The sequence below is a fragment of the Poecilia latipinna genome, unplaced genomic scaffold, assembly GCF_001443285.1.
Source record: "Poecilia latipinna isolate Pla-1442-1.1 unplaced genomic scaffold, P_latipinna-1.0 Scaffold191, whole genome shotgun sequence".
In the NCBI taxonomy this organism is placed as follows: Eukaryota; Metazoa; Chordata; class Actinopteri; order Cyprinodontiformes; family Poeciliidae; genus Poecilia; species Poecilia latipinna.
In genome coordinates, this window is record NW_015112807.1 from 318,541 (window position 1) to 342,569 (window position 24,029).

The window sequence follows — 24,029 nt, forward strand, 5'->3', positions numbered from 1 at the left end:
TCTTGTATTTCCTTTTCACACAGTACATTTTTGATATATTTGAAGCATTTGTTTTGGTTGAAATTTCGACAATTATGGATGGGTTACAGTCAATGAGAGCCCCAACGTAATCAGAATATTGGATGAAAATACAATCTTTCTGATGAATGATGTAAAAAATAGAAAACCTATGTTCATAACATGGCCCACATAATCAAGGGCAAAACTTCTGCTTTCATAGTTATCCAGGAGACAGTTGACAAATGACACAAAACCACAAAGGGCTACGCTAATGAAGGTGGCAACTATTAATGGAAAGTTGAATGAAAGGGAAAAAATGATTGAAAAGTGCACAAAGCATGCAGGTTGGGTTGATAAATTTGTCTTTATCTTTATAGATAAAGACAAATTTGCATGTCATGCTAAATAAAGGCCCGAGAGTCTGGAGTGTAGAGGATGGAACGTTGTCACCTACTGGTGTTGGTCCACCGTGTTTCATCAAGTTCAAAGTTGGTGCAGCTGCTAGTGGGAGACTTGCCACCTGCTCATGATGTCCAAGGTACCTGTGTCTGATTTAATTACCATGATACCACTGTGCTTTGGTAGACTTCAATCTGCTCTGATGTAAATCCCAGAGACCACAATGTAGGCGAGCTGAAAACAACCCGATTTTCCCCAACACCTCAGCAGAGGTCGACTGCCTCTATGCCTTATGTTCACCAACCAGGCATTAAGTGCAAACACTCTGCAGTACATTTTGGGTTTGTTAGCTTTCATTGAAACATTTCATTACATGTGTGATAAATGCATATGTTATATCTGAGTTTGACTTTTTGAATTACTGAAATAAATTAAGTTTTTCATTATCTAATTTTTGATGAAAATTTGGAGGAAATTTTTCATTTTTCATTTCCCCCTCGACAGTCCTCATCATAAAAGCACATCCTGCCATCTACCAAAACAGGAATAATATTCCTGGTACTATATAGCGTTATTACAGTGTCAGCCTTGTGTGCACCTGCTACTATAACATCTAATTTATCAGCTTGGGGCCAGTGCGCGCGCATCGTACTGCCACGGACACACGGAGGCGCCAGAACACTTAAAGCATCGACCCTGTCTTGGTATTGACTTGTAGCTCCAATTTCAAACCAGACGTGAAACTCATTCAGATGCCTCCCTCTTTCTCCGCTGCTCTGTCTCTCTCTGGAAGCTCGTTTTTAGCTGCATGTCATTCAGTCGTTCAGTCAGTCAGTCAGTGGCTCCGCTCCGCTGCGCCTGCGCCTGTCTCTCCAGCTCTCCAAAACCGAAACGCGCCACCGATACCGCCGCCGCCGCCACTGCGGGCATGACATACTACAAGCAGTACTGATAGTGGGTTTCCATCTCCCGGCTTTTGAGAGGATTAAAAAAAAAAAAAAAAAAAAAAAAAAAAAAAAGGAGGGAGACGTGGAGACATAAAAGAAGAACAGAGGGAAGAGATACATTTCTGGCCGTGCCGTGCGTCGAGAGGAGTGGATGAGTCAATGGCTGGGGCACAGCCTGGAGTTCATGCGTTGCAGCTCAAACCAGTGTCCGTGCCGGAGTGCCTCCGAAAGGGCAGCAAATTTATGAAATGGGATGATGTAAGTAATGGATAGACACACCGGCAGTATTTTTTATTTTTTATTTCTAATTATGACGACATCTCTGCATAATTTCTATGCGCTTTATTTGCATGCACATGGTCCAATGTAGTATGTTACACAATCTTTAAGCGACTCATGCAACAACATAGCGAGTATGTATTTGCAGTGGGGACTGCAGTGACAGGGGCTCAGTGCTTTACCTTCATGCTTTAATCTAGGAATGCTGCAAGAATGCAGCACCCTGACATGCGCTTTGTTTACATCTTAATGCAGAGTATTTGTAGGAGTACACGCGAGTGAGTGCACGTGCCTTTTCCAAAGCTCGTGCGTCAATGAAATTGACATTTCACAGTTCATCTTACTTCTGCTTGTTCACTTTATTTTTATGGGTTTATATGGACACCAGCACTGTAGTTGACATGAAAAGACTTAAGTTCAGTAAAATTTCAAACCGAATCACCTTTCTCAAGAAATAGATGAACACTCACCTCTACTAATCTTGCACTGACTTCAGACAAAGCTGCCACTCTTCAGATGAAGTTCAAGTTGCTGACATCAAAAGTAGAAATTGAAAGGGACTTTTGTTGTGATCCAGTTACAACCAATTTGAATAACTGTGCTTTTCTCTTCTTTCCTCAACCTGGGTGCAGGCCTGTGCACAGTGTGAGGATTTGCATGTGATTATTTATATTTGAAACATGTTTTTCCCCTTTTCCTGGAATATTTTCCCCTCTACTAACAACACCTGGAAATGAGCTTTAAGTGGTGGGGGTACTCTAATTATTAGTGAAAGAAATCTGAAATTTGTTTAATTCACAGTTCTTGTACACTTTATAGTGGCCTTAATAAATGATCTTTCTTTTAATTTATGGCCATCTTGAAATATAAATTCACAAGCCTCTTGGTGAAAATGCATGTTATTTTATTTGACTCCAGGTGAGCCAAGCACAGCACAGATGGATGAGGGTTGCAGAAGTGCGAATACAGTCAGTCCAGACGGCAGTGAGGAAATCATGCACATTCGCAAACATTCCACTCTGTCAATCATCAGAGGACTTGTGAAACACTTTAATTTAATAGCCAAAGAGTGGTCATTCCATCAGCTTTGTCTTTGTTGTAAAATGGGGCGTCAAGTGTGAGTCGTTTCCTCAAATGGCCGTGTTTGCAGTCTTTGGCACATGCAGCTGTATCTCCAGAGCCAAATGCCTGCCAGGCCTTTCCTGTGAAATACAGACATACCCTCAGATACTTTCTCTGGGTCATCTCCCATCCAGGTCCTTCCCATTTCCTTCCCGTGTCATTTCGTGGAAAGAATCACAGCGGAATAGGAAGCCCAATTAAGAGAGGGGAGCTATAACGAATTGAAAGTGGAGAAGAATTATATTAAATTATTATTATTATTATTTTTATAACAGCTTTGGGTTTGGGGTTTCTCTCCAATTTTTTTCCCCCACATGAAATTGTGTAGGTCACAAGAAACAAGATATGGATGTGCCTCTTTCATTTATGCTTTTCTCTGATGTGGGTTTTACTTATCTATGCTTCTACTTTGCCGAAAATTAAATTTTGTGCTTCTCGCGAGGTGCACGAATGATGTAAAATTTGTTCATGGTGCAGAAATCACATACAATAATATTATATATGAACAGCAGCTATGATTTTATGGAAAAGCAGGCAGTATGAGAAACGGAGGAAAACTCCAGCACAAGACTGTTGGGGAAAGAAAGGACAATCTGATCGCCTCTAAATGTTTGCCGAAGTCCCACAGAAAGGCGGTTGCATATTATTTGTTTTAACTAAGTCAGTCAGACGCTTTGCATTTCTATTGAACTGTTTCAGTCATTTCAAATTAAACTGTTGACTATAACAACTTTCAAAAAGCTGTCATCAGTTCAGACAAAAGCTGAAAGCTCAACATGATCAAATGGAGCGACTTTCCTGTGATAAATTCAGCCTTCCTGTTATCTGCTGGAAGTATTACTCACACTATCCCATTGCCTGAATGAACTGAAGACATTTTACAAAAAAAAAGTTTTATTTCAAAAAGCTTCTTTTATCTAGCAACTTTTAAACACCACACTTCCCTTAGTAAAGTCTTTCACATTTTAAAGCATTTTTGTCATCAGGACATGATACTGCTTTGATGCATTTACTAATCAGTAATCAATATCTGATTTGTCATTTGATCATGATTATCAATAAATGACAAATGCTAAAAACTAGTTGCGCCTCTATTGATAAATGGAGGCTAAGGCAAAACCTAATTTGTCATTATGATTTGTGGAAGATATATATATATATATATATATATATATATATATATATATATATATATATATATATATATATATATATATATATATCACACACACACACACACACACACACACGCATACTGGATCTATAAAAAGGTTACTTTGGAATCATCCCCATTTTTTGTATGATGCACTCTGAAAGAGATCTTATCTGTCTGCATAAGGGAGCTTAAAATCCAGTGTAAGTAGCAGGATATGTCATTAGGAGACAGACCAGAAATGTGCAGAACTCAAATCTACTCAGTAACATTCCCCCTTAGGTGAGCGCTAATGGCACAGATGCTTTGCTAAAAAAAAAATAATAATAATAATAATGACAGTCTTTCTTGGCAGGGACCAGTGACCTCAGGGTGTGTACTTTTGTCATTCATTCTGCCCTTTGTTTGACAAAAATAAGACCACAGCTTGCTAAGGTTGTCCAGACAAATGACATTAATAAGAAAAAAAAAAAAAGCTAAACTAAAAGCAGATGGGAAATGTTCATTCTTGGCTCACCAGAAACAATAGACATTTGTTGAAAACAAAAGGAACACACAAACAGTTGGTTTTTCTTAGAAAAATGAAACGCAATGATACAAACCACTGGAAGTTTCTGTGTGGGTTTTTTTTTTCTTTTCAGTCCCAAGAGAAAATCTTCACTTAGAGCCCATAATAGCTTAATGTGTTTGTTATGGTGGCTGTGGAGAGTTAAGACATTAAGAAGCTGGTGAAAATGACTGCTCTCACATCATTAGGTTGATTCCCAGAGCTCACAAACCATCCTTTATTCCTTCCACTAACATCAGAACCAATCCATCAAATGCCACATCCTGTCCCACTGCATAAATGCTTGAACTGGTTTAATGGAAATGCGAACGTTTTGACTAAAAGTTGTTGATCCACTTCATTACTAATTCATTTTCTAGGAATCACTGATGTGTTTATTGAGTGCGGGAAATTTTTATTTATCAGTAAAAGTGGAGTTGGAGTAACTTAAAGGCAGACAGTGACTTTATGAAGATTTTATGTAATAGAGTAACACAAATGAGCATATCGGGAGAATGAAAATCTAAATAGTGATGGTTCTTTTATCCTGATGCCCCACAAAACATATATCCATATGAACAAGAAATATAAATTTGCACTTTCCTATTTATAATTATCTTCCACAATTCACAATTTTCTGCTTCTCTGTATTTTTTTTCTATCACCCTCAATTTCAAATTATTTGGGCTGGTGGATGTGACCCACCAACAAATGAAAGAAAAAGTATGAATAGGTTTGCATGCCCCTTACTAAGCACTAGCATAAAGCGGGGTGTTCTACTATCACCCCATGCAGGTTTTTCTCACTCAGTCAAGCCTACAAAGATTGTGCAATCATGTGTGCACAACCAAAACTGATACTTGCGAGTCTTTATTAGATTTCAAATGAATGTTGAGTTGCCATAGTGAGCATCCCTATAGCAAATGCTTCTCAGAACATGTCATTCATTCACTTTTCACTCAGTTCTTTTCTTCCTGTATTCGCTTTTCCCTCTAACCTCTTCAGTGTCCACATGGATCTTAGTATTGCTCAGTCACGGAGTAAGTGTGTGATTTTTTTTTCTACGATGTTTTATTCTTTTGAAGCAATTTTATTTCAACACAATAAAATTATTTATTATTGTTCTCTGCACCACAGTACAGTTGGATCCGAGGTCTACAAGCTCCAAGTCGAATGGTTTCATGATATGTTGAACATTAAGTGCCATGGGGTCACACAAACAGATACAGTCTCGCCATTAGCTCTGCCTCCAAATGCTGTGTTAGGGACCTCATTAGTTGCCTCATGGAGACACTTTGAAGATTTTGTTGCTCCGTGCAGCAAATATGGTTTGATTTCACTGATATCACAGATATGTCTGATTGAAGAGGGCAATATGCTGCTGTTCAGCTGAACTGCTGCCACAATGCGATGCTGGGGAAAAAAAGAAAAAGAAAAAAAAGGGCAAAGCCTCTTTCTTTTTATAGTGGCATCCAATATCTGACGTTGCCATGTGCGCCTCAGGGTCAAACTGTGTCTGTGAAACATGGGACCGTCTTTCTATAGAAGCTGTGGGAAAGCATTTCCCCTTTTGCAAGACGGGAAAATGGTAACATCAGCTTTAAAACAACCTGCAGCCATGAGTGCAGCCGCAGCAATTACACTCACACGCCAGTGAGCTGGTCATTTGTGGCAGTGCCTCGTCATGAATTGAAAAGTACCCTATAAGAAAAGGATTGTGCGTAAAGTGCAACATAAACAGAGGTTTTAATGTCATTTCAGACTCTGGAATGCAAGTGTTGTTGGGGGGGAGAAAAAGTATGCTTTGATGCTGACAGGAAAATTAACCGGTTTACCCCAGGGAATATTCCGTCATATGTACTTGCGTATAAGCCACAAGAGGGATGCAGTGTTACATGGTGACACGCTAATTGACTCCAGATGTCTTGTCTTTCTTACTACAGGATTCCACCACTGTGACCCCTGTGACTCTAACAGTTGACCCCAAAGGCTACTTCCTGTACTGGATTGACCAGAACAAGGTAAAAACACCAAGCTTTTAAGTCTGTCGAAGGGTTTTTAGTCTGAATCTTGACCTACATGCTTACAAAGCTGCAAGAAAACAACATTCTTCTATTAGGTTTATGTAACATTTAGTTGTTGTTGCAGCAGCAGCGGCATAAACAGTTGTTTTCCGCATTTCTGTTGTGAAATGATCAAACCTTACAATTAGGTTGGAATCTTGTGTATTCTTTGTGTTATTGCTAGTCTGAAGGCTTTGTGTGTGCTTTGATGGATGCAATGCAAGGACAAACTATCACAGGCATTTGTTACTATGTTAACAATCTGACAACAGGCAAAACTGCAAAATTGTGAAGAACATATTGTAGTTGTTGCAGTTGCTTTAAAAAAAAAATCAGACTCACAGGCTTAAATTTGAACAAGTGTCAAAGTTAGGAAGTAATATAAACATTTATCTGCAGGTTACAAAAATAAGATAGCTCTTTGTGCTTACAAACAATCTATAATGTAGTCTTGCATGATGCAGGTTAAATAATAGGTGGCTGTCATGAGATTCTCACAAAATGATTAAAAAAAAGGTAGACACGCCATATTTCTTTGACGTTATAAAACTTTCATCTGAAAAATGTAAGCATCATAGTATATTTCATTGCTTTTCTTTAAACTATAAAGAAACAAATTCTCCTCCTACTGCTAAACTATTTTTAACGTAATAATCATTGCTGTTTATCAAAACATTGCTGTTGTACAAAGCGTGTAATTCTTTTGAATTGCAGGCATAAGAAGACATATGGACAAACTACCATTTCAGTTAAGAAGGACGGTCTATACCTTTTCAGCATTTTGCTCTTTAAAGAGTAACAAGAAGTGGATAATAGCTCTTTAATCAGTTGGTCTAAGCTGCCTTAATAAGAGTGATCAATTGTGTTGTTTTTGTTTGTGTACGAGTGCCGGTGTTTTTTGCTATGGGAAGTCTTTACAAACAACTATATTTGTCTTTTAAGTGAGGAAAGAAAAGTGCAGGATTCTTCTTTCAGCCATCTGGCCGGTAGCGTGCAGCAACATGTGGGGGAGTGACAAAAATGTGTTGCACTGTAATCCACACACTGGTCCTTTCTGCACTTTTTGTGGCCTTAAACCGTCACAACTGTATGAAAACAGCAGCATGAAACCATAATTTCAGAAACCTTTTTGTACCATGGTAGTGTGCTTCATTCTTTGAAACATTACCAAATCAAAAATCATGATCTGGTTGTAACAAGCAATAACTTCAGCTATTCCACTGTCCGGCCATTATGTTGAATGCAGTACTGAAAAGTGGACTGTGTGGTGGCCCTCTGTTGTCGTTGTGGCCTCATTAATCTATCTCGTCGGACACTTTTATTTGTTGGAGATCTGTTACAAACTCTTGGGCTATGTTTACTACAAACACAGGGTAACTTTATTGTGCTTACATTGAAAAAGAAACACACACACACACACACACACACACACACACACACACACACACACACACACAGATCCAGACTGAACTGCACTTTCTATCGTTATACCTTCCAGTTGCCTGCCATTTTGTGCTTGGCCAAATTGATCCGTTCCCACAAAGGAAGGTGTGGCTTAAGCAGTAAAAGAACTGTGTTGAAAAAACTGTTTCACCCGGAGTGCTTAACATGACACATGTGAGAATACTCTGTTATTTTGTGCCTTCAGTTATTACCGAAAGACACCAGGAGCAATGTTGTGAAATTACCTCTGTCTGATAATGCTAATGTTGATTATTAAGTTTATTTGCTAGGGACAGACACACATAGACAAACTGAACAGAACATCAGTCCCATGTCTGCGTCATAGTGCAATAGCAACAGCTAATTCGCAGCACTTGTCCCTCAATGGGCTTTTTAGCAGTACCTCTGATGTGACAAAGCACTTCCTCCTAGCTTACTTTGGTAAAAGTGGGCATAATTTGCACTACTTCCAGTTTGTTCTGTTTATTTGGATATGCAGTACAGCTGTTGAGCTCAGGGACTTTAGTGATTTGAACATAGATCTGCTTGTCCAACGCCTCCAAACAGCTTGATAGACATAATGTGTTCCTGTTCTATTTATGTGTAGAACTTTATCAGCAGTGTTAGTCTGGCGGAGACTAATTAATAGCAAGAATTGATTTGATGCTTTCCTAGATGAGCATATTTTACTGCTGTGATGGCAGAGCACAGACAGGAGTGCTGACCGAGACTTAACCTCGGCACACAAGGAGTCTTCCAACTCCTGCTTTGTAACAGGCTAAGGATGTGATTAAGTTGCCAGCCTAATGTAAATAATACACTGTCTGTGGAAAAAGAGGCAGTGTCTGCAGGGAAAGTGAACGGTTCTATTAAGCAATTAACAAGGGAAGAGAGCAAGTGAGAGATAAACTGTGAGTGTTACTCGCTAAGAAAATTGAGAGTCTGGGACAGGTTGGCATTAGTTCACTATTATTTCCTGTCCCTCCATTATGAGGCAGGGAGTTGGAATGATGAGGCTTTTGCATCAATGTGTCTGGATCTGCTTGTGTGTATTTATGGATGTGGATGTCTGCTCTGTCTCCCAGCACTGAGAACAATCCTGCAGCTCGCACATAATAACTCAAGCTGATACCAAGCAAAGCCTAGGCAAAACTCTATTAGGGCATAAAGAAAGGCATCCACTATCTTGCTTTGCGCCACTGTGTGTTTGTATGCATTTGTGAAGATGTCTTGTCCCGTGTGTTTTGCTAACATTTATTCATTATGGTATTAGACATCTGTGCAGCAGACCGATTTGAGCAAGCTGTAATGCTTTGTCCAGTTGTTACGGGTGTTTGTGGTGGCCTGCAGAGTAAAAGCATTCCTTGGATTCTTCAGAAGCAAAGCAGAACTGTACTCAGTGTGCCAACTGCGCTGACTTTTAAACTGTCATTACCGCTGATGGATTTAGGCATTTCCTGTACTTAATGTTTTACTGTGTAATGAACTTCTTGAAGCAGCACTCATTTGGGGCAAGCAAAGTGGTTCCAGTGCTAAACCAAACCTGATGCTAGAGTGTGAAAAAAAAAAAAGTTTCCCACTGCTAGATAACCAGCTTGGTGCTAGACCATTTTGTCACTAAAAATCTTTCTTCTAGTGGTCATGACTTAATTAAATAGACAACGTAAGTAATGTAGGTACTATGCTTCACCCATTCTAACACTTAGAATATGGGCTGCTGCTATTACTTTTGTCATTTAGTTTGATTTGCAGTCATACGTGGGATCCTCAATCCTAGATTTGAGGACCTAGTCAGTGGTTTTGAAGGTTGTTTAAAATCCTGATTGGTAGATTAATACATCAATGCAAGTGAATGTTTGATTGTTACTTTTCTAAACCAGTACTACAACCAGTTTGGCAGGAAAAAAAAGTCCCATTCCCAAACTACAGAGTTGTTTAAATATTTGAATACTTGTTCCGTCCTGTGAGAGAAAACCCCTTTTTAGTTAATGAATATATTAATGAAGCATGGAATATTAGTAATGGACACTTGCCAGAACAAGGCTTTGTTGACCCTGTTAGAACAATTTAGCACATGGTTTTCTGATGTAACCACAAGATTTTAAACAAAAAAAAAAGAATAATATTTCTGTTACTATGGTCTCACAGTAATTGAGTCCTTCCATGATTAACAGGTGTGGCAATCTAAATGAGTTATTAATCTAAACTTTTCATTAAACAAAAACAAGAAAAAAAAACACAGCTCTGAAAACATGATTGTTTGCGGATTGATTTTAAATAATATATTATATAACTGTGTTGGAGCTGCAATTGTACCAGACGACAGCATCATACCTTCACCCACTTGCGCAAGAAAGGAACTTTAGATTCACTTTTCAGTTTTTATACAACATGTTCCTGATAATACTGATCGTGAAATAGATTTGCAATAGGTGTTAAATATTTCTTCATTTTTGTTACGTCTTTTCCCGTCTCTGATCTTCAGCGTTTCTTTTTTTCTCTCTAGTACTGTGGTATTCAAGCGTCCTGTGGTAAATCCTGTCGAAGTGTAAAAACACACATTTATCCAGCCATTATGTGACTTTTCAGGGAACTGTAAAGGAAATGTATGTAACCTGTCAATGGCAGCAACTCACCACATGAGCTTAAAGAGCCTGGATCTAATGATAAGCTTAATTTGATTTTTCACGTCCCTCCCTTCGCTATTGGACTCTTGCCAAAGCAAAACCTCTGACAAAGCTGGTTCTGTTGCGGAGAATTCAAATGCAGCAGTCTGGTGTAGCTCCAAGGTGTTTCACTTTCTCTGCTTGGTAACAGGTGTAAACTGTTTAGAGGTGCTAGCTGTGTTGTTATGCTTCACACTGCTACATTCTCACTCAGGACACGGCTATGTAAATTATTGCTGCAATAAATTTCCCACGTTTGCATGTGTTTTGGTTCATAGTTCATCCGGACAGCTTCTTTCTAGTTTCTGCAGGTTCTCTTTCTTCTTTTGAAAGACTGGCTTCAGTAAACATTTTTCACAAATTCACAAGTGGAAAAAACAAATAGATGATGTCCCATCACACATAAGGAATGTATTAACAGCTTTGTGTGTATTCACAGATAATAGTTTTCTCAGTTATTAATAAAACTCATGATTTTTTTTTTCCTTATAAAGAAGTCGTTTTAAGTTGGAAAACCAGGAACAGGAATATTTTGGGGGCCAGTGTTAAGAACTTAATAAAATACTTCCTCCCATGTTTTGGCCTTTCTGCTTCTGTGACTGAAAAAAAAGGTTTTTACCTAGAGAAGATAATAGATTGCATTTTTTTTTTTTACCTTCTCAGCCAGCACTATCCAGAAGTTGCTATTTTCTATGTTGGATGACATCTTGGCCAAATCCATTCATCTGGCCAAATATATTATCACCATATAAAATGTAAATGCGTGGTGTTCACAATATGTTGATGTGCCACAAATTGCATCAGCATTGTCTTTTGTGTCTTTGATGTTGCACACATTGCCATTGTGACGAGGATTTTAGTTTGATTTATTGTGCTGCTCTAAAAGGTGGATAAAGCCAAAACCAGCGAAAATTTGCAAAGAACATCCTTGCACTTTATTTTTATCTGCATTTGAAGCTGCATTCGATTTCTTTTATTGTTTTATTACTTTGTTGCAGTTACAGTCATGGTAACAAGAGGAAGTCTTTTCTTAGATATTCTGATTCAGCTCAGATGACCACATTTATACGCACCATTTTAAAGATGGACACTTATATTTAGCTTAACACTTGACGGAGGCTGCTGTAAACCCGAAGTCCTCCACTTGTTTGGAATCATGCTGTGGTAATGTCAGGCACGAACAGGTGGCTGCACAGGTTAAAAATACACTCGTACGTCTCGTGGTTGTCGCTGCTTTTAGTGGGAGGAGCAATGGAGCAGTACAACACCGAGAGGTGGAGTGACTCAGTTAAATTAACACCCTTTTAGTTTAGTTGCCATGGTTGCCTTGTGACAGCATACACCTTGGAAATGTCACATTCTCTCTCTCGTCGCCCGCTCATATTCTGAGGAACATTGCCACTTGGAAACTGATATCATTGTTTCCGTCTACGTGTGTGTGTGTGTGTGTGTGTGTACGCGCGCGTGTATGCGACTGTGTATATCCCGCTAAGCAGGCTGTGGTTGTAACAAAAGGTTAAACACTTTCTCTCGGGAGATTTATGTTTCGGGAGTGTGCCAATTTCAGGACGTTCCCTTGACAAGCACTCGGCGTATGGCACTGAATGATGTTCAGAGGTGAAGCACAGGCCACCCCGGGCCAAAACCAGACTTACGCAGTTGGCAGCTGGTATGCGACGGCCGACTCTTGAATGAAGCTCCAATTGAGCTAATGCACAGCAAGAGTCCAGCCCTTTAATGCACACTTGAACAAAACCACACACCTTTTCCTCCCAGCTCTGTCATAGCAGAGCTCACACGTCTGTTTTTTACCCACACAGCAATTTTCCGTGATTACAGAGGCTGCTGCTCCTCCACCTCCGTCAGCAACTATATGGGGTGGAGAGACAAGGTATAAATCTGCAGCCAATCGACTGAAAGTGAATTGCGGCCTCTGCCAAGTTATAGCTGGGCACACAAAGGCCATATTTCACCTGTATCGGTCGTGAGTGAAAGGGAGTGAGTGTGGATGAGAAATATTAGGGAAATGAATATGACAAAGCTCATGGATAAGAAACGTTATCATATTTCACATTTTGGTGACGTCGGTTAGTCTGACATTTTATTTTCAGAATGACTGGATCAGGTAGTTTAAAGCTACCAGGACTACATTTAAATCCTCCTCTGTCTTTTGTAGCTCAGTAATTAGTTACTAAAGCTTGTAGTTATATTATTTGAAATAACAGGCTGTGGTTGTTTTTTTCCTTGTTTGTGATGACATTATTATTTTGCTGTTGCGTAGTTGATATTAACCACACCCAAACATTAAGTAACAAGCTGTCCATCGAGTTGCTGCGTTTACAAACTGAGACGATACTTACACCCAATGCTGGATGAAAAGTATTCAATCTTGAACTTAAAAAAAAAAAAATAAGTGTAAGATTAAGATTTTATGTCTTGAAGTTTAGTGTTGGGTTTAGTTTTCTGAACAGAGACATTCTAAAAAAATGTCATTTAATGTCTTTGCAGTGAAGAGCTGTATATTGAGATAGCTCGTCATATTGCTGGCTGTGATGAGTGAGAAGCCATTTTGAAAAATGCAGAATCAAAAGCAGGAAAACATTATCAAATGTTTTAGACCGAACACTTCCTGAGTGCCTCAAGCAAGCTTTGTTTGCATCACAACTTCTCCCTGGATGCAGATTAGGAGCTTTCTCCTCTATTGGGTTGTTGAACAATACATGCTCAAACAGGCAGCCACACAGAAACACTCTAGAGAAGGACGAGAGTTTGTTCGCAAAACCTTTTGCTGCAGCTGCATAAGGGAGTCTTTTTTTCTGTGCCATCTTAGAGTCCTTTGGCTGATTAAACGGTTCCCATTGCCAAAGTTGTTCAATGTGATTCCCAAAGCTTCAGCAGAGTCTGCCACGGTAACAGAAACAAAGGTGTTGCAGCAGTCAAGCAGCTCAGACTTGGCAGCAAAGAACAGCACCAACAGTAAGACACCGAATCCAAGTAACAACAGGAATCTGCTATCTCCCAACTTGAAATTACTGATATTGTTTTTGCCTCTAACATTTATGGAGTTTAGTGTTGATAATTAGGGATTTAAAAGGTGAGATGGAACAAAAAGAATATTTTGACTTTCATATTAGGCATTTCCATGTGGGGTCTGAATTGGTCCAGAAATTCTCCATCACAATAACCTGTAGCTGTAAAGCACAAGCTGCAGGAGAAACCTTCCTTCTTGTCGTGCATAATAAAAATCAACCCTTTTCCAGACAAACAAAATTAGACTCCTAAAATTAAATCAGCCAAGCCATTTTACAGGTTTATTACATAAATAGATCATATTTCTGGATTAGAGGCCTGTTTGTTGTAAGACAACAGCTTGTGTTAGTCTAATCAGGCATAACGTATTTGGCTGCTTGTTTAAAAACGACAGAAGAATGAAGAGGTTGATTAATCCTCTCAATATCTCATGAGTCCAGGTATTTATAACATTTACACTGGCCTATTTTTCACCACTTATTCATGCATAATCTCTGGTATGTGGATTCATGTCAGCCATCTCTCTTCACAAAGATTGCAGTTTGACTTTGTCTGCTAAAAACTGATGCTCTATAATGACAGAAAAGCCCACTGTGAGGCAAGGAAGGGAATGGAAAATAAAGAATTAAATGAGAAAGTATGACTTGATTCAGATGCAAACAACTCTCATAAACCATGTCTTTTCTGGATTATAGCATCTGTATCTGTAGAAAATCCTCTCTTGTAACATAAAATAAGGATGCCTCACTGTTTGCACTGTAAGGACTTTTTGATCTTGCTCCCTGAAATGCATGGTTAAAAGTGATTACGGTAAATTGAATCAGGTCTGATACACTTTCTTTTTGTCTATTTCTGTTCCACTCTTTCTGTCTATTTTTTTGTTTTAGTTTCTTATTATTGTCTAATAAAAGCTGATTACCACATCAGCTTTTATTAAAAACTGTAAAATATTTGCCAACACTTAAGCAAACTTGTTTGGTTGTGTGAATACAGTGTTAAAGGAATACAACTACTTACGTTTATAGCCTACAGGGTTCTAGAAACCCTGTAGAAAGTAAATAAATTAAACCAACATAAACTTTCAAACCACATCCATGTAATAGCTGTGCCCAAGTTTGTACCTTTCACACTGAAAAAAAAAATTCCCCAAACCAAGCTTGATTTGAATAGATTTAAATGTGCAACGGAGCCCAAGCTGCTCCTGTCGCTGTTGATTATAAATTTGCATGGCAGAGACAGAACTGATCTGTGAGCAGAGCCCTACATTACCTGTCAACGTCAGCCTGTGCGGGGTTGTTTCCTCTTTGCTTCCTCTTTGCTTTATTGTCCGTCTGCGGCTGTTGTCTTACAGGTTTAACCCAGCTAATATTATAAATACAGGAGTAGTTATAAATAATAACTTAAATTTCTGGAGCTGTTAAATTTTTCCTGAAAAAGTCTCACGCTAATCCTTATCTGATATTTCAACTTGTCTTCAAGCTATGTCTGAAGGCATGATGCAAAGCACATGTAGATGTATTGTAAATATAGGGATCTGTGTGATCTGCACCTCAGAAATGGAGAAGGATTTTCAGGTTTGTGTGTGGACGCTGGGTCTTTTGTTCTGTGTTGCCCTGCAATGACCCATTCAGAGTGTACCGCTCTCTCACTCAGCGAATTACACAGCTGAGCCTGGAAAAGTGTGTACTGAAGACCCTGACATGTCTGATGCATTTCTTGGTCTTCATTGTTTTCTTACAAACCTCTGAGGCCTTCTCTGGATTTATACTAAGATTAAATTACTCATTAATGGTTAGTCTGTGGGCTGTGGTGCAGTTGGTTGAGCTGTTGCCTTGCAGCAAGAAGGTTCTGGGTTCGATTCCCAGCCCGGGGTCTTTCTGCAAGGAGTTTGCATGTTCTCCCTGTGCATGCATGGGTTCTCTCCGGGTACTCCGGCTTCCTCCCACAGTCCAAAAACATGACTGTCAGGTTAATTGGTCTCTAAATTTTCCCTAGGAGTGTGTGTGCATGGTTGTCTGTCTCTGTGTCCCTGCAAGCAACTGTCCTTTCCAATATGATTACTGCACACACTGACATTGTGATGACGATATGTTTTAAATATATTATGCAGCCCTACGTCTCAATGCATTTAGCTAAAAGATACAAGAATCCTGTAAGGTTTAATTGTTCCATTGTCCTTCTCCTCCTATCTACTTAAAGCAATAACCAAGCCCAGTTGCCATGACAATCCAACAGCTTGTTTTTCGTAACACCCCCCTCCCGGCAAGGATTTTACTGCCATCCCTGCTCCAAACCAGGTGGCTGCTTTCCTCTGAGAGCCCTTTCAAATTAAAGCATTCAGTGGAAAGACTTTAAAGCCCAGATCAAACTTCCATTCTCTCTTATCTGACGCTTTGATGGAGACCTTTAATGGCTTCCGTTGCTCATCAGTTTGTTTTTGTGTTAAAGTGGCTCTTAAAACTTAAAAGGAAACTTTAAATGCGTATCCTGCTCATTTTTCAATTAAAGCAAGTATCAATGTTCTTTCCCTTTTTCTTCACGGGTTTTAAACTAAGCAGAGAAGCAAATGTTCCCCGTTTTGTTACGCAATTCGGTTTTCCTTTGTTGTAATTGAAACTATGCAGTGTGGACCACACTTCCGTCTCAGTAATTAATTTCTTCCATTCTTTTTTTTCCCCTCAGTTTTTCATCTGCGCTGTCACAGGGAAAAATATGAAAAATTGAATTGAAGGAGTATTGTCGTCAGAACCTTATACTTTAAATTATCCACACTTCTTCTGCAGGAAGCCTTGGGGAAATTCTACTGTTTCATACCAGTATAAATAATTTTGCTGTTTTTTGTCTTTGTGCTACTTGAAGGATATAATAAAGAAGAAGAAACCCAATTTTTAGGAGCGTTTAGATGCAACACTAATGCATGTAAAATTCCAGAGTTTCTATAAATGGTGTTGCACATTAATCTGGGCGCATCTTCAGATGACTCAAGTGTCTGTATGAGTCTTCCCACCTGGCTAAATATTACATTAGCATGAAAAATCCAAGTCCATAACACTTTGAATTTATTAGCCATCAAAACAGTCCTTTGCAATATGAATACTGTGCACACTGACATTGCGATGATGATATTTTTGTGATCTATTGTGTACCCCTTCACGAGCTGTTTCTGTGTTTTATCTTCATTTATCTTTTTGTCTCATCACTCGCTTAAATGACTTTTGGGAACAGCATTTGACCAGAGGAGTGAACGTGAGTGTTGTGACCCACAAGCTTTTTCTGATGGGGTTTTGAACACGGTAAAATCATCAGATGGATGGATATTTGCTTGAAAATAATCTAGATATCCCTGAAGATACCAGTCCCTCCCAAAGAATAGTTCCCTTCATTCTCTTGTGGGGATGGAAAATGAGCTTTTGGTCAGTTGAGTTTGTCGATATAGTTCAAACTGTTTTATTTTTTAAGACTCTTTTCCACAGACCTCATCAATGTCTAGGAGACAAAACCTCAGACACTCTAGCAGCGGGTTCCATGGTTTAGTAAATCAAAAACATAGATTTGCAATAATTTTGCGCAGATGTTTTATTTAACGAGAGTAAACCAATCATAGGAGTCCGACCTACGTACGTGCTTTAGATCTGTTTATGCTTAAATACTCCAGATGTAAATGGTTGCATTATTCTTGCATTTTGTCACTAAGCACTGCAGGAGTCTGCTAATGACCAAACATTTTAAATCAGGTGGATTCAAGCAGGGACACATCCAACAGAGGATAATCAGTGGCAGGAATTGCTTAACACATTATAGGGAATGTTTACAGCTGACTTTAATATTCTGTATCGTCTGTGTCCTGTCGCATCAGCAAAATCACATTTATGTCTCATATCAAAGTCTTAAATTGGAAACTACAATTTTGTGTAATTTTGTTCTGATTAAATTGAAGATGCTTTTTTTGTAAATCATTGGGGATTTACAATAACTTCCTTGTTTGTTTCGGCGTTAAAATGGAGGAAAAAAATTCAAAATTAATTAAACTTGAATAATGGGCAATCTGATATTAAATAGAGTAACTATATATTGGGTAGAATAAGTAATAGTTGTGAAGAAGTGAGCAGCATTTTTGCATTTTTGTCTGACTTCTATTTTTATTTTCACTTCTAGGGGCCCAGTGGTTTTCATTTAGGAAACTACTTCCTTCCTTAATGACAAAATGTCCCTTTTGTTGATTTACAAGGGACAGAGTAAACCTTATTATGTGAGCAAAATGAGACTGATAAAGTGTCTTGTTAGTCAACATGAAGATTTCATTAAGTTCAAAAGCTTCATCCGTAAAATGAAAAAAGTCTTAAATAATTTTCAATGAACATGTTTAGCCTTTCTGAGTTTCACTTTATTCTCGCTGTCCTATTTGGCGTGCAGATGATCACACTGCACTGATTCGTTACCCTTGGTGCTATTGTTGTTTAGCCTCTTTGCCCTTCTCTTTTCTAATGTTTTCCACTCTTAACTGATGCGTAAGACATGCTTTTCCACATTCGTTGCAAGGCCTCAGTGAATTCATTCTGCTGGAGGCATCAGTACAATTGATGGCTTACACTCAAGTCCCAATTTGTTAATAAGGCAATTACAGGCTTTTTGCTTTTGAACAATCTTCAGGGCTTCCTGCACATAAAGGAATGACCAATTGCGCTAATGAGCAACAAGGAAAAGAGGTTTTAACTGCATTGCAAAGACCTAGAGTGGTCAATTGGATTGCTAGAACAGAAAACCACAGATAACAAATGAGGCCATAATGTCCTCTCACTACACACATCTGCTGTTTCCATTTGAAGAAAAATTCAATAAAATCATATATATGCAGTTTCTCATTTTTAAAATGCTGAATAACTTGCCAGAATCCTCTTTTTTGCATTTAATGCCACGGGGGAATATAGCATCTACAAACCTTGATATATTACCAAATTTATTTAAAATAATTAAATGTGCTTTACAGTACTAGGCTTTGTACTAAAGAACATTGAAGTCATACATCATCTCGCAGAAGTAATCAAAGCCCTTGAACATTTTCACATTTTGTCATGTTACACTTCAAACTTCGGTGAATTTTATTTAGCTTTCCCTTTAAATTAAACACAGATTGACTTTTGAAACCTGTTGCACATAACTGTATTTATACATTGGAGCTAGTGGTTGTACTTTCATAAAATGCGCAAAAGTTCTTACTTACGCCTGCTCTGTAAGATTTGACGTTTCGGTTCAGTGTTGGTTGACATAGTAATTATGTCTGTCAATAACACTGTTGTCCATCTCTATATTATTTTTTCTTTTGGATGCCCCTCTTTTCCGAGCGCGGCTCCATTTCCGCTTGAGCAGCTAAGTGTGTCACAAATGTGGGTCACTTGTCTTCACTCCTCACTAAAGTCAATTCAGTTTGGTGAACTGATATGAAGGTATCAAATTTAAACAGCTTTGAGGTGCTCAGGGGCAAGACGAAAGGCACAGCAGACGGCCACACTTAAAATACCAGCTCCTCCCTGAGAGCCTTCCTCGACAGATGCATAACAGGAGGAAGAGGAACAACACCTGCCCCCTTACAGTGGAGACAGAGACGGATTTGGACAAACCCATTTTTAATTGTTCATCAGCAAAAAACGAAAGGGCCATAAAACCTTTCAAGCAGATTTCACTTTATAACCACATCATGGTTTTCTAATAATTACTCTGTGTGCATCAGAGGTTTCTGTCTCCTATGAATCCGATGACAAACACAATTATCTATGGTTTCTCTGACAGGAAAACAAATAAACTTTATCCGGCTTCCGAGTGGCGGTAAGCGGACTATGAAGCACGGCCACTACATCAGCATATGGATTATTAGAGACTAATGTGCATTCTGATTTATTGAAATTTTATTTGTTTTTCAATTTTAGCATCCATTCTTAAGCCACCGTTCTTCAGTTTCTCTGCTAAAAGTTAACAGAATGATAACTTCTCTTTGCAAAGGTTTTTTGATGAGTTGGTAATTATAAAGATAACTTTTTTTTTTTCTTTAAGATTTTTTTTTGCTCTAGTGGCCATTATTTGATAGTTAATCGACAGGAAAGTGGGCAATGAGAGAAGGGGGAAGACATGCAGCAAAGGTCGCCAAGGCTGGCAATCAAACCTGCTACAGCCGCGTCGAGGACTAAAGCCTCCATATGTGGGTTGTGCTTAACCCCTGCGCCACTACAGCACACCTTATAAGGATAACTTAAATGTTTTTTTTTTTTCTTTTGAATAAGTAATACCACACTGGAAGTATTTGGTTCCACTGGTGCTGCTTTAGTTATTTTGTTTATGCAGCCAACATTAGGGAATATTTTTGCCTCATCATAGATGTGTTTATTACAGAACCTTAAGCAATTTTAAAATGATTTGATGTGCTGACTAAAGCAACCGTCTTTGCCGTCCGTGTATATCCTGTCGTGCCAGACGGTCTGCTGCTCTACCACATTTTGTTGAATGACTTTCAAGAGATTTTTGGCAGGTTAGTTTAACCATCTGCTCATCACTACCTCTGTAGCCGCTTGGCAAACTCACAGTCCTGTCAACATCAGCCATAAGAGGCAGGGTAAATGTGAAGAAAGCATCCAATGTCATTCCCTTTTTTCTTTTAATAAGGTAATATATCCAATTTTCTTATAGGTGTCCTTAACCGTGTCTGTTTAATGGTCAGAGTAATTCTAAAATAAGAACCTTAGCTTCCTGAACTGAAGGAAGATTCTCCCTCATATCATTTTAATAGCCTTGTCAGAATTCATCTTCTTTAATACATTGTTATAAAAGACTACATTTCTACTGGGTGTCCAGAGTAAATACATTTGTATGAAACTAACCATTCGCAACAATACAATTAATTGTTGTAAAAGCTATTAGGTTATGTTATACACTTTATATTTATGTTTTTATGTATGTTTCCATTGTTTTTCCTCAGTCTTGCTGTCTTAAATGTAGACAGGCCTCTATCAGAAACAGTATAACACGACTGCATTTCTGGTGCTGTAAGAAATGTCTTATTTCTTTTCACTGAGTCAACGCGCCATCTTCTGCTCTCTGTCTTTATCCTTCCAGCAGTGTGATTTAAAAAAGAGAAAAGGCAAGTGCAAGGAGAAGGGCAGGATCAGAAGAATAATGTTTAAGAGTCGCAGAGAGAAAGAGAAAGACAGACAGATTTGCCTGTAGAAAGAAAATAGGAATGCATTTTTTTAAGCAGCCTGCTTTTGTCCTGACTTCAAAGGCCCCGCAGTTTGCACTTAAAACACATCTAAATGAGGTTACATGAAGGATGAGAGCCAACACTGTATTGTATATGCCACTGGATTCGAGCAGAGCAACACATTGACACATTGCTCACTTTCAGCTTATAGAGTGACTATATATGTGGTAGAATTACAAATATCTGGAAATTTTCATTTATTTGTGATCTTTTACTGTGGAGAGTAAAATATTCAGGCATAGGAAGAAAGATCAGGCTACGATGTGCAGATGCCACCAGGATCTTCTGTGTTGTTTTTTTTTTGTTGTTGTTTTTTTTCTGATTGATTTTCTCTGGGGACTTTGTGCATGTATTTTCAGCTTATACATTCCTGCATGTGTCACCCACTATTGAACCGGGGAGGTGGGATGTCAGATGTTTGTTCCACTGCAGCAGATAAGAGCGTCCCCCGTTGTGCCTTGAGGATGCCGAGGAGATGAGGAGCAGAATTAAACGATGCACTGGAGACTGACGGAGGGAGATGGAGGGAGAAATCGTGTGTATGTGTGTGTGTTATCTAAACTGCCATCTGCAGACTAGAAAGTTGCTGTGAAGATGTGAGAAGACAGGAGGGAGAGAAAATGAGAAGAAGCTGAGCAGGTACGTATCCATGAAGAGGAAAGGTGAGCCAAATGAGGAAGAGAGGCAAACGTTCAAAGACAGTGGAAGCAGAAATGTGACAAACAATATGATGGAAGCCATGGAAGGAGGAGGAAGCCAAAATCCAGCTAAAATCATAACAAAGGCTGGACAGGAGAGAATAGCGAGCGATGACGGGCAGATGAATCAAACGGCTTTGCTTTCTTTGTCGTCCCACTCTTGTTCCCAGTTTTATCTGTCAGAGGAGCACAATCCATCCCGCGCACCTCAGTACACTCCATCCATCACTGCGCATACAAGTGTGTGTCCAAGATTTGATTGGTAAGTAAGGAAAAGTGTGACCAGAGGGAGCCCAGGAGCCGCTCACATCATCGCTCTCGGTCTTCAGGTGTTTCCAGTGACTGAGCACTGAGGACACTGCAGATTAATGATAGAGATAAGGTGGGATCTGTGTGTGTGTGTATGTGCAGTTCAAGCATACCTACCAAGGTGAATGTGTGTGTGAGAGCGGGAATTTGTACTCTTATGGATGGAACAAAGATTCCTGCAGCCTTTATCTTCACGCTGGTTTGTTTTGCGGAGCGTGTTGGCTGCTGATAGCCATTATCAGCTGTGGCCATGCTCTTGTTTTGCTCAGCCTCTCTGTTATTTCCACCATTCCTCTTTTCAGTCCCTCCTCTCCAGGTTTTCTCATTTTGCTCTTCATTTCTTCTGACCCCTAATCTCTTTGTCCTGTTCTCATCTCTCTTAAGAAAGTAAAAGCTCAAACTGATTAGCAAAGTCAAGCGAGCCTACCTTTCCATGCCTTATTTTCTACCCAAGTCTTTTTATCTGCACTGAACCACATCATAGAACGGCAAAATTTAATCTACATTTATATGCAAGTTTCTTAACAATTAGACTGTAATGGAACTGAGTTGCTGCAATTCCACCAAGATAAATTTTCTAATAACCTCATTATTTCTGCTGTCGGTAAATGGAGATTCTCTTGCTGATGAAGTGAATGAGTGGCATAGCAGTGTGCGCTGCCTTTGTTTCCCGCTAACAACTAGTGTGCTGCTGTTAAATAACAGGATATGATGTGACAGTAGAAACAATGGAGATGTGGTGAAAAAATATTTTAATATTTTTTATAAATCTGTTCTGGGGAATATTAATACATAAAAAATGCCTGAAATGTGATTTGTTAGAGTTTGAGGGTACACACACAGGCAGTGAAAGAACAGTCTTCACTACATACATTTTTATTCTTCTCCCTGTCTAACTTGACTTGAAAGCACTATATGGTACACTACATTTAAAAACCAAAAACTCAAACAAAAGTATTCATACTCCTATAACGTTTGGCTTCAGAGGTTTAGTGAACATACAGCATCATGAAGACCAAATCAGACGAAAGACTGAATCGGGATGCAGTTCTATAAACCAGGGTTTGGTTACAAAACATTTCCCAAGTACATCATGCAAAGCGCGGTTCAATCAATTATCCAACATAGAAAGAATGCGGCACAATATGGCGGCTCCCACATCCCATCTCCACAGCTTGAGATGGAACAACAACCGAGAAATCTAACCTTTATGAAAGAGTGGCAAGAAGAAAGTCATTGTTGAATGAAATCCTTAATATGTGGAAGACAGAACAAACATTTGGATGGAGGTGTTCTTGCGAGGTTAGACCAAAATCAAACTTTTATGTCACTGCGTTGTGGAAAACAAAAGCTGCATAGCCTCAATGAACACGTTGTTCCTTTAAGTGAATGCATTTTGGTAGCTGCATCACGTTGAGGGGAGGCTTGTCTGTGGGAACTGCACTGGAAGTTTATGGCAGATGCCACAAAAGGCTCGAGATCTTTGTCGCAGGTTTTCCTCCAAAAGGACAGCAACCCTGCGCACACAACCACAGCTACAAGGAAATGATTTACATCAAAGCATTTATGGGTGTTAAAATGGCCCAGTCGAAGTCCAGACCTGATTCTTATAGAGAAGCCTTACAAATTCCTCTTCTAACACTCTCTGACTGAGTTTGAGCTATTCTCCAGAGATTTCTGGCTTCTCAGTGTTAAACATTTTAAACCAATTCACAGTTATGAATGACGTCGTGATGATCTGTGACATAAAATTTTGTTAAAGTACGTTAAGGTTGTAAGACTGCATCCATATTAGTCAAATATTAATATCATTGCATTCATGGGATTGCTCTCCACACTTTTGAGATTATGCACTGTGCCTATATCAGACAATGCCCAAATGTAGTAATAGTGACAATTGATTGATCGAGCTTTGTGATTGGCTGGGAAAAAAAACAAAAAACATTCAATGAATACTTTTATTAGCACTTCTATTTAAATTTGCCGATAATGATCTTTTAACATCACAAATGTCTATTTTTGCTAAGAAACCATTTCCAATTACTTCAGAATCATAAGCTATTGAAAACAAGAATCAGGATGATTATTAAGCTGCATAACTGTTTCTAGGTCGAAACAGTTCAA

At 38.9% G+C, this 24,029-nt stretch overlaps 1 protein-coding gene and 1 long non-coding RNA gene across 2 annotated transcripts in view; one reads left to right on the forward strand and one right to left on the reverse strand.

The window, feature by feature from the left end:
• The first annotated feature begins 1,112 nt into the window (after positions 1–1,112).
• Positions 1,113–24,029, forward strand: part of LOC106946450 (1-phosphatidylinositol 4,5-bisphosphate phosphodiesterase beta-1) — a 125,364-nt gene continuing 102,447 nt past the window's right edge. Inside the window, exons 1-2 of the mRNA XM_015030769.1 lie at positions 1,113–1,604; positions 6,391–6,468. Of these exons, the coding sequence (XP_014886255.1) occupies positions 1,506–1,604; positions 6,391–6,468 (177 nt within the window). The 5' untranslated portion in view covers positions 1,113–1,505. The remainder of the gene's footprint in view (positions 1,605–6,390; positions 6,469–24,029) is intronic.
• On the reverse strand, positions 10,341–20,478 carry LOC106946452 (uncharacterized). The gene is made up of 3 exons (XR_001424773.1): positions 19,741–20,478; positions 11,544–11,546; positions 10,341–10,350 (listed from the first exon to the last, which is right to left on the reverse strand). It is a non-coding gene; the product is annotated as an uncharacterized LOC106946452 (long non-coding RNA).